The following is a 16,257-nucleotide window of genomic DNA, read 5'->3' as shown; positions in this document are numbered from 1 at the left end:
CACCCCCCCCCCCCGAGATCATTTGTCCGCACCCCAGAATCAGCGGGTCTGTCAGCACAACCCCCCCTGGATCAGCGTAGCCCCTTGCAACGGTGTGAAGAGCACCCAGAGAGCGCAATGAATCACCTAGTATATATGTAAAATGTACATTTTCTAGGTTTTGGTCTCCCAGTATCAAATTATGTCCATGTACACATTTCAGTTGTGTGGATGGCTGAAGCTTAACAACTGACACCCAACATGGTATGACCGCTGGATCCAATCATGACAAAATTAGCAAATTATAGAGACAAAGGTCCTGATTCAGACCTGTTTGCTAAGCGGCTCCTTCCTTCCTTCTTAACCCCTTCCCACTCAGCGAATCCCCACACTAGCCCGTGAGTGGATGTGTATGCTTAAATATCCACATGCATGTGTCCCACAGAGAAAAAAATAATTAGATGGTCGTACTGTACACCATCAAATTATTTTTCCTCCCTTCGTGGATAAAATTAAGTCTATACATACTTTTATCATGGACCGAGGTGGCCGAAATAGGCATGACACGCCTGTGTTCGTAGGGGTATGCCCAGCAATTTTATGGGCGCGCCCATAAAATGCTGGGCAGAGAGAGGGAGTGCAGAGAGAAGAATGCGGAGAGAGGGGCAGATTTATTAAGTTTGGTGAAGTGATAAAGTGGCTGGAACTTTATCACCGGCCAATCAGCTCCTACAGTACCTGTCATTTGTCAAACCAAGCCTGTAACTACTGCACAAAGAGTGAAGAAAGAGGGAACACTCCCCTACCACAATTAGTGGCCTCCCACGACCCTCCATCCCACGATTCCATTACTGTTCCTTTTTTTTGCATCAAAGTGCATTGATGAATAGGTTCACAGGAAAAGTACCTGGAGCTATAAGTTAATGCACCCACAATAAGGGGACTTAATGTGGATTTCTGTTCAAATCTCCATTATAGTGTGTACACACGGTCAACATGCCGTGCGATGCTAATCCCGATGCGATCTGATCGCATCGGGACTCGCATCGCACGGCATGAAGGAGAGAAGGGAGTTTAGTGTTTTTGGGGTGTGCGCATGCAATGCAGTTAAAGGGGATGGTGTTACAAGGTGCACCCATGTGTATGTGTAGAGGACAGTAGCTGTCACCAGGTGCCGAGCAGGGGCACAGATGGCAGGGTGCTTCGACACCCGGGGCCGCGGCACAGCAACAGCTTCCCCCTGCCGCATACATCAGAGGCCACACCCCCCCCGCCCTCCTCTATTCGTGGACTTCCGGGTCACTGCACATCAGCCCTGCAGCCATGTGAGTATAGGCACAAAGACTATATAGTGCAGATCTGCACTATATAGTCTTGCCTGCCCTCACTATGTCGCTGCCGATTTGTGCTCACTCGGGAGCGCGCATCGGCAGCACATCGGGCTCGCAAGCCCTGAAAAGTACACAATCAGCATGCGATATGGCTTCCGATGTGCACTATATCGGCAACATCGGAAGCCATATCGCACCGTGTGCACACACCATAAGACTTTGAATAGCCCCAGCAGACCGATTATCTAAATGTTAAAAAAACAAATTCAATTCCGGTGGTGCAGAAACAGTACTGTGTCATGGCCAACGAATGTGAAACCTCTGTATGCTATATGTGTCAATACTGTAAAAATACTGTATCATAGCATTTCTTATGCAAGTACAGGCATAGTAGCACACAAAATATAGGCTTGCTGTATATTATTTTAATCAGCAGAAGCTGTTTGTGCATTTAATAAATATTTTTGGCACAAAAAAAAAATGATGGGTACCTGTCGGCTCACTCACACAAAGCATCTCCCACTCTTTGGCGTATTTGGACAAGATTTATGAGGCCACATCTGCACGCATGCTGCTAATAGGGATGGAACATTATTACCTGACACACTACTATGGAGGAGCCAGGGCACTACTGTATGACATACTAAACAAATATATTACTATGGTGTGTTTCTATAGAAACATTGGAGGCCCCTTCAAAACATTGCTTTGGGTCCATAAATTAAGGCCCTGTTTAAAATATATATATATATTTTATTCAGACTGTATATCAATAACATTATTTTGTAAACATACTGTGTATATATAGGGACGACATAAGATGTTGTGCTCCTTCTTTGCTATGAACAGACTGACATCCAATCTTTTTGATTGTACAGTTTCATTCATGTTAAAGGAATTCTGTTATTTATTTCTTGTCTTTTTATATTTTTACAGTGCGTAAGTCAAAGGCAGCCGATGAAGATCGCAAACACAAAGCTCGCAGAGCGCGGGCGGAATATCATCGTCAGTCACTACGGGCTATACAGAAAGGAAAGGTAGCCGGGCTGAGTAACCTATTCCAAAATACCAGCATAAGCAATGGCCAGGAATCTAGTCAAGAGAACAGCAGTTTACCACCATCGAAACTCCAAGTTCCAGTTGAGTAAGTTATGTATGCAGTTCTTGTTTTATGTTTCCTGTTGTGTCTTTCAGCATGTTGTGCAATTATGTATAATGTTGAGGACGTACAGTATAAATAAATGTAGCTGTAAACATTGGAAAAAGATGTATAGAACATGACTTCTTTGTGAACACTACCCTGTTCAGCATCTTCTAGTCAGAGAAATGATTCAGTGGGAGTCCAACCACCACCTCCACCATCAATGAAGTTCCTGGATCAAACTGTTTCTCAGTAGGAACTTAGGGAGCATTTGCTGACTGTTAGATGCTGATTCAGTGGGGATACTGTATGTGCTTTGGGCCTGGTTCAGAGATGTACTGTATGTAAACCTATAGGTAAACATGCATCTCAGTGGGTACCTGATTAGATGATACCTTTCAGATTTGAATGTGACTCCAGATCCTAGCACTATGGCTTTCCCATTGCAGGAAATGTATTATTTTGATTTGTTTGCATTTTGCACAGTACACTTTAAAGCCTGCCTTAAATACCATTTGATACTGGTACTTGGGTGGTGTATGGTCGACAAGCATTAGGCTTATCACTGAGGGTTGACAGGCTTTGGGTCGACACAGGACAATGGTCAACATGGTCCTTAGGTCAACATTTGGAAGGTCAACAGTCAAAAGGTTGACATGGGTTTTTCACGACAGGTGGTATTACATGTCCTACCATCCACTAGGGCATGGAGGTAGAATAGAATAGTTGTTCCAAGCATAGCAAGGAACCATGCCCTCGCATGGCTGCTGCAGCGAGCCATGCGAGGGGATGCGATGCACTGATACAGTGTTCATGTGGACTGTGTTGACATTTGGGACAAAATAGTGAAAAAAAACCATGTCAGCCTAATGATTGTGTCGTCATATTGACCCTGTCGACCTAAAGCCATGTCGATGTTTTTCATGTGTCGACCTAAGGTCTGTCTACCTTCAGTGGTCAACCTAATGCATGTCAACCTTCCTGTGTTTGACCTAATGATCCACACCCACTTGGGCTGCTTAATTCTACTCTGTATGCCAGAGGTACAGTATGATGGAGTATGTACAACTACACATGTTGTCATCCAATGTTTGTGCGAGCCAACCCCAGTCCTGTACCACCTTCCCATGGCTTATTGCATGGGTCTTCAAACTGTGGCCCTTCAGATGTTGTGGATCTACAAATCCCAGCATGTCTTGCCACAGTTTTAACACTCCCTTATAGCAAACCTGTGGCAAGGCATGCTGGGATTTGTAGTTTCACAACATTTGGAGGGCCACAGTTTGAAGACCCATGGCTTATTGGGATTGTAGCATGGGGACCCCCCTTTTCTGGTTTCCTTGACAATTGGTCATAGATGGTATTGATGGCAGCAATTTGTGGGGTGGGCTTACCTTTCATCCACTCAGTTTTGCCAGCATCAGCCTACACTATGAGCATTAGTGCTAGTTTTACCTTCAGGGCATAAGCTAATACAAGAAAGAAGAGAAAAAGTATGTCCTTAAATTTTTTAAATTTAACTTTATTAGGTATTTGTAAAATTAGCTGCGAAATATAAAAAGGAAACACATTCAACATCAAGTGATATAAAGACAAGGACAATAAAGTGTTTAAAATAAGGTGGCGAGCAGGTGGCACACTGTAATAAACACTTTTAATTCACAATGTTTTTTGTTAGTTGTGAACTTGCTTAACTGTGATGTATATAACCGTGTTCAAACGTGTGAAATGCAGCTATTATAATGGCTCTTGGTATATACTGTGGATATTAATACTGTAGGTTCTCAAACCAACAGCATTATTACAGCCAAAGCTGCCGAATATCATGGATTTAAGCCAAAATAATTAAGGGCATCCCAATTGGTAATAATTTGCTTAATCTGTGATAAAATGTTACAATAGAGGAGACAGGCACGTGATTTGGGTGGCGAACGCTGCACTTAGCGCAAGCGTTCAGCACCGTGCCTGCAAATAGAGAGGTAGACAGAGTGCGGACAGTGTGTAGAGCTGTGCTCCTAAAGACACAGTGTGTTGTACATATAGCTACCGGCTACAAGACTCTGTTGATTACCACGGCTTGCATTTATATTCATCTCTGCTTCAGTGTACTGAAGCCGACAGTGAACTGATTATATTGAATTGACCATTCCGACACATTGTAGCATATGACACACACAAGGGCAGATTTGCACAGATGAAAGTGCCATTTGCCGTTTGCCCGATAACTGCCTGTTAGTAAAAACCCTTAAAATCCTTGTGTTAAATGGCTTTAACTACCACAATAGGGACCCATTACCAATTGGGATGCCCTTAATTATTTCGGCTTAAATCCATGATATTCGGCAGCTCTGGCTGTAATAGCGCAGTTGGTTTGAGAATCTATTAATATCCACAATATAAACCAAGAGCCGTTATAATAGCTGCATTTCACACAGCAGCAAATTAGTGGGAGAAGGCGAACCCTATGTGATAAAGTCAGGCCACTTTTCACTAATTAAAGTAATATTTAGAGATATAAATCTGTAACATATCTATTTGAACCGACACTCTCGCAATCCAGCACCTCTAACAGATTGTTACAATCTCCTCTGTAATTAAATATGAAATAAAATGTTTCGAAATGTTGCAGACAAGTCCCAGGCTATGTAGCCTTTATTAAAGGGAATATGTTTGAACACAGTTATATACATCACAGTTAAGCAAATTCACAACTATCAAAACATTGTGAATTAAAAGTGTTTATTACAGTGTGCCACCTGCTCGCCACCTTATTTTAAACACTTTATTGTCCTTGTCTGTATATCACTTGATGTTGAATGTGTTTTCTTTTTATATTCGCAGCTAATTTTACAATTACCTAATAAAAGTTAAATTGTAAAAAATTTAGGTGCACCATATTAAGGACATACTTTTCTCTCCTTTCTTGTATCAAAAATTATCTGTCCAGAGGTCGCACACCTTCATAAAATATAGACAAACATTTTTTGTCACACTTTAATAAAAGGTCCAGTCTATCCCATTAACCAATTAGAAATATTTTTGTGTCCTGTGCGATTAGCAAAACCCCCTTTTTTTCTCATTAGCTGAGACAGAAGCATACTGTATGTGCAGCAAAGAGCGTTCAGCACTTCAGCACTGGAATCACATCCAACTATACATGATTCCCATAGTGCCTAACACTGAGGCCTCACAATTAGGGGGTAAATATAATACATCTTCTAAAAATGAGGTGTAGTTGCCTATCGCAAACTAATCATATTCTGTCAATTACAGTATAATTTCTCTATTGCATCCTAGAAAATGATAGACTAAATCTGATTGGTTGCTATTGGAAATACACATACCCTCCAACATGACCCATTCCGTTAGGTTCAAAATGCTCTGTTCCTGGACTTCTCTGCCAGTGCACTTACAGAGGTGGGGCTCCAGCACAGTCCAAAATTCAAAGAGGGGGGTCACATCAACTGCCAGTGAGTCTAGGACAGTGAGTTTGATGTGGCAGTAGGTGTGGCTCCCCTTTTTGAATATTAGACTGTGCTGCAGCCCTACCTCTACAACTGCCACTAGCAAGGAAGTCCAGGAATAGAGCATTTTGTACCTAATGGAATGGGTCATGTTGGAGGGTATGAATACAGCATCACCTCTTCTAATTTTTAGAAGATTAAGTGTATTTACCCCTTAATGTCATTGGATAATAAAATCTTCGTTCAGTTGGTCTGTTGGTTTTCCTCATCGACACGTCATTAAGAAAGATTCCTCGTCATGTGGGGTTCTGTCACATGGAAAGTTTATGCACTATCTTCAATGAAACATGTTAACACTGAAAGAGTTGCCTTATGGTTATTGATGATCTCCCTAACAAACACTCTTCTGTTACCTCGACAAAATGTGTGAGAAGCCTTCAGCGCGCACTCTACCATTTTTGACTGTGGTGGTGGGGCCGTCACCAATTCCCATTCTGGCACAGGACACCAAAATTACTAGTTATGGCACTGGTTCTATGTAAGGTGAATAAAATTGTGCTACTGTGTCATGTCATTTGGAATGGGAGTACTACAGTATAGTGTGGCTATGCCCCTTACTTGTGAGACCACATATATTTCTTTCAGTGTGCGCTGTTCCTTTGTATAGTTTGGGAGGGTGACATTTATAGTTTGCAAGAGGGTGCCGAACACCCTAGCACTGGCCCTGCAGGAGGTTATGCCAAGAAAGGGGACAGTTAGAGTTAGTCTGGTATCTGGATGGCTTACAGACAATGTCAAGGTAAGCAGTAAATACAGTAGCTTGACACCAAAAGGTGCACTAGTTCAACATAGCCAAAAGGTGGACATGCATAAGGCGACATCGGTAAAAGCTCCACATGCACTTGGTCGACATTAACAAAAGGTTGAGATAACAATAGATGAAAAAAAGGTCATTGTGAGTTTTCCGGAGGAATTTTTCCCAATTTTTGGACATTTGAAAGACTGATTTTATTTCTATCGTTTATACTTTCAGAACAACAGAAAACAAAAAATGGCATCTGCAAAAGTTTGGGCACCCTGCAGAGTTTATAGCATGCACCGCCCCCTTTGGACAGCTGAGACCTGGCAGTGTCATGGATTCTTCTCAATCATCGTCTGGAAAGACCAAGTGATGTCAATCTCAAAGGTTTTAAAAGCCCAGACTCATCTGACCTTGCCACAACAAACAGCACCATGGGATCCTCTAAAAGAGTCCTATACTGTATACAATTCTCCTATATACCCATTCACATTGTGACACAGAGAATAAGCTGAAATTCACATTGTGTCACAGAGAATAAGTCAAATTTCACATTGTGACACAGAGAATAAGCTGAAATCCACATTTGACACACGGAATGAGTAAAAATTCATATTCCGAGCCAGGGTGCCAGATAACACATATGCCCCCACGGTGCCAGATAACACATATGCCTCCACGGTGCCAGATAACACATATGCCCCCACGATGCCAGATAACACATATGCCCCCACGGTGCCAGATAACACATATGCCCCCACGGTGCCAGATAACACATATGCCCCCACGGTGCCAGATAACACATTTGCCCCCCACGGTGCCAGATAACACATTTGCCCCCACGGTGCCAGATAACACATTTGCCCCCACAGTGCCAGATAACACATATGCCCCCATAAGATAACCCACATGCACCCACGGTGACAGATAACACACATGCTCCCACAGTGCCAGATAACACACATTCCCCCACGGTGCCAGATAACACACATGCCCCCACAGTGCCAGATAACACACAAAAAAAGACATCTTACCACTGGCAGGCACATGGAGGGTTACTTCATCCCCGTGCTGACGGGGAAGCACTGCTCTGCTCCTTGCTGCTGCCTCTGGCAGGGGGGAATTGCAGGCCGCTCTGCCCCCTCACTGCAGCCGATCGATGCCCTCCGCTAACCTTCCTTCCCTCCTTTGCTGCCAAGTGCCTTAGTCCTGCACTACGCGGTGAGTACACATGCGCATCCCCGCAATGCACTACTGGGAACGTTGAAGCCAAGAGAGGCTTCAGAAGAAAATGTGCAGTTTACTGCACATTTTCTTCTGAAGCCTCTCCTGGCTTCAGTGTTTGGATAGGGGCTTTTCCCATTCAAGCCCATGAGCCTGTGGGCCGCAAAAGTAGGCAGCCGGGGCCACATGCGGCCCACGGGCCATGAGTTTGACATGTCTGCTCTAAACAGTTGTGTAGAACATTGAAACTGAGAATAGCTGACACTCACAAAGCAGGAGAAGGCTATGAGAAGATAGCAAAGTGTTATCAGATGCCCATATCCTCTGTTCAGAATGTAATTAAGAAATGGCAATCATCAGGAACAGTGGAAGTTAAAGCAAGATCTGGAAGACCAATAAAAATATCAGACAGAACAGCTTGCAGGATTGTGAGATAAGCAAGTCAAAATCCACGTTTGACTGCACGATCCCTCCAGGAAGATCTGGCAGACACTGGAGTTGTGGTGCACTATTCCACTATAAAGAGATACTTGTACAAATATGGTCTTCATGGAAGAGTCATCAGAAGAAAACCTCTTCTACGTCCTCACCACAAAAATCTGCGTTTGAAGTTTGCAAATGAACATATAGATAAGCCTGATGCATTTTGGAATCAAGGTCTGTGGACCGATAAGGTTAAAATATAACTTTTTGGCCGGAATGAGCAAAGGTACGTTTGAAGGAAGGGCATACAATTTAATGAAAGAACCTCTGTCCAACTGTTAAGCATGGGGGTGGATCAATCATGCTTTGGGGTTGTATTGCAGCCAGTGGCTGAGGGAACATTTCACGAGTAGAAGGAAAAATGGATTCAATAAGATTCCAGCAAATTTTGGACGCTAACTTGATGCCATCTATGAAAAAGCTGAAGTTAAAGAAGGGCTGGCTTCTACAAATGATGATATAATGATCCTAAACACACCTCAAAATCCACGGTGGATTAGGTTTTGCCATGGCCTTCACTATCTCCTGACCTCAAAATAACTGAAAATCTATGGATAGACCTTAAAAGAGCAATGCGTCACAGACAGCCGAGGAATCTCAAAGAACTGGAAGACTTTTGTAAGGAAGAATGGGCGAAGATATCTCAAACAAGAATTGAAAGACTCTTGGCTGGCTACAAAAAGCGTTTACAAGCTGTGATACTTGCCAAAGGGGGCAGTACACAGTATTAACGCTGCAGGGTGCCCAAACTTATGCAGACGTCATTTTTTGTTTTCTGTTATTTGTAAAGTCTAAATGATGGAAATGACATCAAACTCTTTTTGACATTTTATAAGAATGTCTAATCTATAATGTGATGCATTTTGGAGGTTTTTCCATCTTTCCTTAGCTTCGTTTTGCACATTAAAATAATTATTTGCCTGGTTTGCCCAAAGTTCGGTATTCACTTCCTTCTGTCCTGTGAATAGTTACATTGCTCTTTGAGTTTCTTTGTCATTCTTTGTCTATACTTAAACAGCAGAGTGGGTGTCAATGGAAAGTTCCTAATTTACTTACTATGAACAGAAATTTAGTTGGTGTGTTCCCCTTTAAGGATTAGCTTTGTTTGAATTGGTAGCAATAAAGGTACATGATAGAGCAAATGAGATTATTCCTGTCAAATAGATATAATTATTGAAAACAGTCAGAATACATGGGCAGCGAGGTAGGAGACAAATTAAAGGTCCTCAAAGGCTCAGAGATTAAAGTTAATGGTTTAATGTGTTTTGCACTCTGCATGTTTTATTATACTTTACAGCTAAAATTTCCCTTCAGACATCCTGTGATTGACACTGTTAAATCATGTATAGAAAAACAGTCTGTGCCATTTCACACAAGCCTCACTTCATCATCTAAGATTAAATAAATTCTCACTTGAGTGGCGAGATGTGTGGCACTGCTGAAATTGAAGTCTTTGTTGTGGGAAACATGATTTTGTTAAGTTTATTACGGATAATGTAAAAAAATAAAAATACATAGATTTTCTTATTTCTCCCTTCATTAGAAAAGTTTGGGAACGACCAGCTCGACCAATATCAAGAGATGTCATTATCCGTTGGTTTAAAGAAGAGCAGATCCCTCAGTGTGCTGGCATGAAAAGAAACAGCAAACAGATTGCAACGTGGTTTCATGGTAATATTATCCTGCATGTTTTCTAAATATTCTGCAACACTGTCCCATGCTGGTGTATTCTTGGCTGTCCCTGCCCAGGAGCAGTGGGGATACTTCATACCAGGTGCTCGGAGGCAAAATAGAAGTGCTCCATCAGGGCTCTGGCTTGCACTTGTGCTAAGGTTCCCAATGGCATATCTGGGAGAATAAAGGGTTTCTTACTGTAGCTAATTGTGGTGATTAGGAATCTTTATTTTCAGGTGCTGGCTGCAAATGATAATTAATAGAGCCTTGGATTTTGTTTTATCTAAGTTCATAGAGACATAAAATTGGGGATGATAAAGTACCAGCTAATCAGCTTTTGTCGTACATTTTACAAGCCTTGTTTGAAAAATGACAGTTAGGAGGAGATTATTTGGTACATTTTTTCACAATCTTATTTTTCTCTAAGATTAGAGAAGCCCCCTAAAAGTTTTATTATAGCAGTACAGAAGATCACTATATAAACACTTTGATTTGTTGTTTCACATTCTGCTGCAAAGGGGGATTTTGAGTTAGCAGTGACTGTTGCAAATCTTTATAAAATGAGTGTAGAAAGATCTGTGCTACAGTAGTTTAGCAGCCCCATTTCTTGGAGCCCGTTTGACAGCCGGAGCCTGGTGGTTAACGTCTCCAATGTCTTTGAGAGTTACACAACCCTGCCTAGGAGTCTTGTTTACATCTGGCAACAGTGCAATGCAAAAATCCCTTTTTTTAAATGCTGAATTTGTGTAATCTGTGGAGTGTGACCAACCTGAAATAGGGTGGCGCCATGAGCTCCTCAGCCAGTGGTCAATTCTGGAGGTGCAAGATCAGTTTGATCGCTAACCCCCTCTACAGCCAATAGAGGCTGCTGCATTCAGCGGCAGCAGCCTCCATGGACCCACTGTAGCCCAGCACACAACTGCTGGATGGCAGGTAAAGGGAGAATGTGAGCGGGCAGTGCAAACCAAGGCCCCTACAATGGGCCCTGGAAGTAAGCACTGTACCTGATCACCTCTCAAAGTTCCTCTTGCTGCAGTCACAATTATCAGAAGCACATTTGCAAGGTGCTTCCAAAATGACTCTAGGTACAGAATCTCCATCAGGGTATATTACATAATGTAGAAAGCAGATGCACATACTTTGAGTTTTAGAAGTTGTGAAGTAGTGCCTCTGTGGCTCGGACCAGTTTTTTAGCACATCCCACAGACGCTTGATTGCAGGAATTTGTAGGCAAAGTCAACACATTCAAGTCAATGATGCCAATCATACTATTCCATACATGTTCCACTGCCATCAGGACAATGTTACTAAAAAGAGGTGAATTTGGTCTGCAATGATGTTTTGGTAGGTTGTACATGTCAAGGTAACATGCACACAACTGCTAAGACCCAAGGTTTTACAGCAGAACATTGCTCAGGCATTGCACTATCCCTGTTGGCGTTCCCTTTACTATAATGCATCGTGGTGCCATCTCTTCCCAAATAGATCACACACACACACACGAGTGTGATTCTTCAGACAAGTTCACCTTCTTTTATTACTTCAAGGTCCAGTGATGAGACTCCTTTCCCCATGGTAGGTGCTTTTGGCAGGGATCAGTATGACTGGTCTGCAGCTACCCAGCCCCATATTCAGCAAACTGCATCCTGACCAGTATTTACTATTTCATCCAATTTGTGCTACACTAGCTCTTTTATGTGATTGAACCAAATGGACTGAAGCTGGCCATACATCTACACATCGATTGTCAGATTGGGCTGGTTGGAACAAAATCCTGGTAATGGATAAGAGCAAATGACAGTTGACCATTTGCGTTGAAATGCTGGATAACTGCCAAAAACTGTCATTCAGATATTACCAGGTTATTGTTGCAACCAGCCCAATCTGACAATCGATCTGTAGATGTATGGCCCCCTTAACCTTTCCCCATGCGACTGAACCGTGGACACTTATGACCATCTCACTAGTTTACCAGATGTTTTTCCTTGGACCACCTTTGGTAGGTACTAACCACTACATTGTGGGAACACTTCACAAGACCAACTGTTTTGGAGATGCTCTGACCCAATCATCTAGTCATCCTAATTTGTCTTCTGTCAAAGTTGTTCATAGTTGTTTTTTACCCAATTTTCCTGCTTTCACTTGATGCTTAATTTATCCCAGAACTTCACAGATACAATTGTAACAAAATAATCATCTTACCTGTAAGTCATTTTAATATTACAGCTGATCAGTGTATCAAGAAATCAGTGGTACCTGCTCACTGCTTTGGAACATTTCAGAGCCCCGTGGTCAGATGGCCGCCACCCTGCCAGAAAGAAAACCTGTCCTGTGAAAATGTCTTCACGCTGATCGTGAATAACTGCAAATCCATTTGCAACTCAATCCCCATCAAATGATTTTCCCAGTCTGTGCAGGCTGTGCGTAACCCCGAATCTACTATTCCTGTACGATAGAAACAGGCTGATCAAGCCCACAGTTGAAATCACACATACTCCCTGAAAATGTATGGGCTTGTCTGCGTTTTCTCTGACACTCCCAGAAAACCTCGTTACCACCCCTAAACACCGGCTTCCTGTCATTTCACTTGTGTATGGCTAGCGATCAGAAAAGATGCTTGATTGTTATCGCTGAATGGCCTTACGCATGTGTGCTACAATCTGTAGGATAAGCAGTCATTCTATAATCATCCGCCTTACGAAATCACAGGGCTGCAATCAGCTCTGAATAACCCCCAAGAAAAGCCAAATTATGTAAATGCCAGCATAGCGTCCTATTCAAAATCAGTCTGGAAGTTGAATAGCTCAATCAGAATAGTGTGTCCAACTTTCATGCTTTCAAAAAATTATTGTTCTGGAAGTATAAAATATGTTGTAAAGTTTTGTAAATTCTCAATAGGTTCAATGTTAGACCGAAATGACTTTTATGAAGTACCGTAAGCGGATTTAATGCCAAGTAATGGCAATATGGTCATGGGAATTTTACCTTAACAGACCTTGTTCCCATGCTGTAAAATGTACAAATCTTGCTATAGCAAGAGACACCACGGGGGGAAAGTAATGAGCACCAACTTGTCCAAACTGCAATTGATTTGTGCAGTAGGATTTGCAGTAATGTAGAGGTTTTTTTTTAAAGGCAACATTTTGAATTCTCATCTCCTTTATGCCCTATCAATTTGGGCCACTGATTAGACTCAATGTGTAATGTACTGTGTATGCTAATACAGAATATGTGAGAAATCAGCTCTGTAAAGAGAGGACTGCTTGTTCACATTATGATCTTATATTTTGCTCTTTTACCTGGTATGGAATAACATTAAAAACACCTGCCTAGTATTGAGTAGGTCCCCTCATGCCACTAAGGGCGCCTGCTGGGCGAGTGAATGCTATACCCCCACCCCCCCCCCCCGACACCATCTGAACATCCATGCTGCGTTGCGAATGGATATTTTTCCTAACCATCCATTTGCAGGGGAGCATACGGGGGTGAAATGATTCGATGGTCACGACCACCAAATGATTTATCCCCCGTTCGCAAATATAAGTCATTCTTGACTGACCTATATTTGCACTGTCTGGGGCGATTCTGGACATCAGCATCCCACCCCTGGTAGGCAGCTGTCAGCCTGCATTCATATTGTGGACACCCAGCATATTCCTGGGCGCACCAACGCTGGGCATCCCCATGCGAATGTCCCGTACTCACCCGCCTTCACCTCCCCCCCTGTGCAAATAGCCAAAGGTGTCCACACAGCAGCCCTGCACATATGCATACATCCATACATCGGTCCCCGGTGCTGGGGACCGATCATCCTCTGAGTTCTGTAAGTTGCGAGATTGGTGCCTCCATGGCTCAGAATTGTTTTTCTAGCATATCAAAAAGATTCTTGATTGGAGGAATATGTAATTCAAGTAAACACCCAGTGCTTACCTAGCCCCTTTTACACCGCCGAAAAATCCAGGTCAGTGGCGGGTCAGACCCAGATTTGCGGCAGTGTAAATGGGGTCAAGCCGTGTCCATGTACATGGGTCCTCTACCCAAGTCCTGACCTGGGTAGAACACGGTTAGGACCCGTGTAGAAGCCAGTGTAAATGGTCCCGCTGCGGGTTTAAGCAGCAGCAGTGGGTCCGTGCATGGCATGCAGCGCTGGGTCCCTGCGAGGAATGGGCAGTCAGCAGCAGGGTCCCTGCGGCGGATGGGAACTAGTAGCACTTTCCATCTGCTGCAGGGACCCCTCCGCTGACTGCCCATCCACCGCAGGAAACCTGCAGCTCTAGCCCACCTGCCCATTACCCTGACCCCTCCTGACTGTTACTGACTGCCCCGGTCAGCATGTAGACCCCCACCTGACTTCCCGTCTTGTGGCCGCAGCTCGTCTATCAATGGAGCCGCTCAGTCTGTGCTCTGCTGCAGCCGCCAGTGCTGCCGGGAGTTTTAGTCTCCTCTCCCTCCTCTTTCCCGCTCCCTGCCCGCAGCTAGCCCTGTACGGAGACTACACTTCCCAGCAGCACCGGTGGCCGCTCTGCCACCAGGCTCTGGTGCCACAAGTAGTCCTGGGTACTGTAGTGTGATAGATGCATCTGGCAGCTCACTGTCACCTGGAATGTATTACTGTCATTTGTCAAAATCAAATCATAGTGTAAGTTGTTCAGTGTAAATATTACCTTTGTTATTTATTTATATGGTACATACAATTGTACATATGACTATGTAAAAAAAATAGCCTATTAAATAGGGTAAATATAAAGTAACTCAAAAGCAGAAATAATTTCTCAAAATGACTGCATAGAATATATTTCAAAAAAATAAAACCAAATAAGATTGCAGATGTACAGTACATCTCTAAATATAAGGGTGTGTGGGGGGCGGGGTGGGGTGGAGTTTGAAGAAAGGATGTGCTTGCTTCATCCTGTTTTGCCTGTAGGTAGTGAACAGTGGGTGTGGGAGTGTGTATAAAAAATATAAAGTGCATTTGCTATCAGATTAGGCCTAGGGTGGTATTTGATATATAAGTAATTACCGGAGACACCCATCTTCTTAGCAGAACTCCTGGTTTCCAAATAAATCTAAATGGCACAAAGTAAATATGGCAACATTTCAATGCCTTTAAAGTCAAAGAAAAACAAACAACATACAGACAGCTATACACATAGCAGGGGCTGTACCAGGGTACACATAGCTGTACTGGTATACACATGGCAGGGGCTGTACCAGGGGGTACACTATACATAGCGTCTGAGCAATCCGCCCCCTTGGCAACGAGAAATTTCACCCATCTTCGCAATGAGCAATCCCCCCTCCCATTGGTAACGAGCAAGCAATTTTAATGACATCCACAAGTAAAGGCAGGGCTGACCCAGGTCCAGTGTAACTTTTGCGGACCTAGGTCCGACCCATGTTGAAGTGCTGTGTAAATGGGGTATAAAGCAGGGTCAGATCCTGGAAACTCCTGTGTTCAAAGACCAGGGTCCGACCAGGGTTTTTGGTGCAAAAGGGGTATTACTGTACATCACTCTTTTGCCCCCCTGTTACCCACTGTTTCTCCTTTTCATTACCGGTCACACTATGTTTTGTGCCTCTGCAATGCTACTGTTCTGTGGCGGATATTCTTTGGTTACTTGATGAGGTCCTGTGATAATTTTTATTGTCTGATGGTTAGGGAACCCCTAAGTAAGGGGAAAAGACAATGTGCCCTCACTATTTGGGGCACTTACAATAGACCTACCTAGCAATAAAACATACAATGTACAAACATATACTGTACACATAAATACACATTAAAAGGGAAAGTGCAAAATAGAGGGAAAGTGATTCCATTAAGGACAGTTCAAGGAGTGCTGTGAATGGATGGCAGTCCCCACATTATACAGTATAACCAGTTAGGAGAGATACTGTCATATTTTATGCCACAATGCATGTGTACAGTATGTGTAACTATTGGAAACCAAAACCCTCCAATTGGCTCATGTGTGCATCAAATACCTGGGCGATGGCCGTGAATAAAAATGCAACTATCTCCCATGACATTAATAGATACAGTATAAATAAATATATTTTAGCTGGTTAAATAGTGTGTTAAAAATACTGTAAGCATAGCTTCTGGGATATTTACCTTATTCATATTCTCACTGTCACCTGGAATGTATTACTGTCATTTGTCAA

At 43.0% G+C, this 16,257-nt stretch overlaps 1 protein-coding gene across 1 annotated transcript in view; it reads left to right on the top strand.

The window, feature by feature from the left end:
- SH2D4B (SH2 domain containing 4B) overlaps positions 1–16,257 on the top strand; it is a 249,160-nt gene that overhangs the window by 134,215 nt on the left and 98,688 nt on the right. Inside the window, exons 5-6 of the mRNA XM_083146312.1 lie at positions 2,247–2,454; positions 9,965–10,092. Coding sequence (XP_083002438.1) covers positions 2,247–2,454; positions 9,965–10,092 — 336 coding nt within the window. The remainder of the gene's footprint in view (positions 1–2,246; positions 2,455–9,964; positions 10,093–16,257) is intronic.

The sequence above is a fragment of the Crinia signifera genome, chromosome 6 (genome assembly GCF_055691185.1).
Source record: "Crinia signifera chromosome 6, ASM5569118v1, whole genome shotgun sequence".
NCBI lineage: Eukaryota > Metazoa > Chordata > Amphibia > Anura > Myobatrachidae > Crinia > Crinia signifera.
The sequence above is the reverse complement of the archived record's forward strand: the minus strand, read 5'-3'. Positions and strand labels throughout refer to the sequence as shown.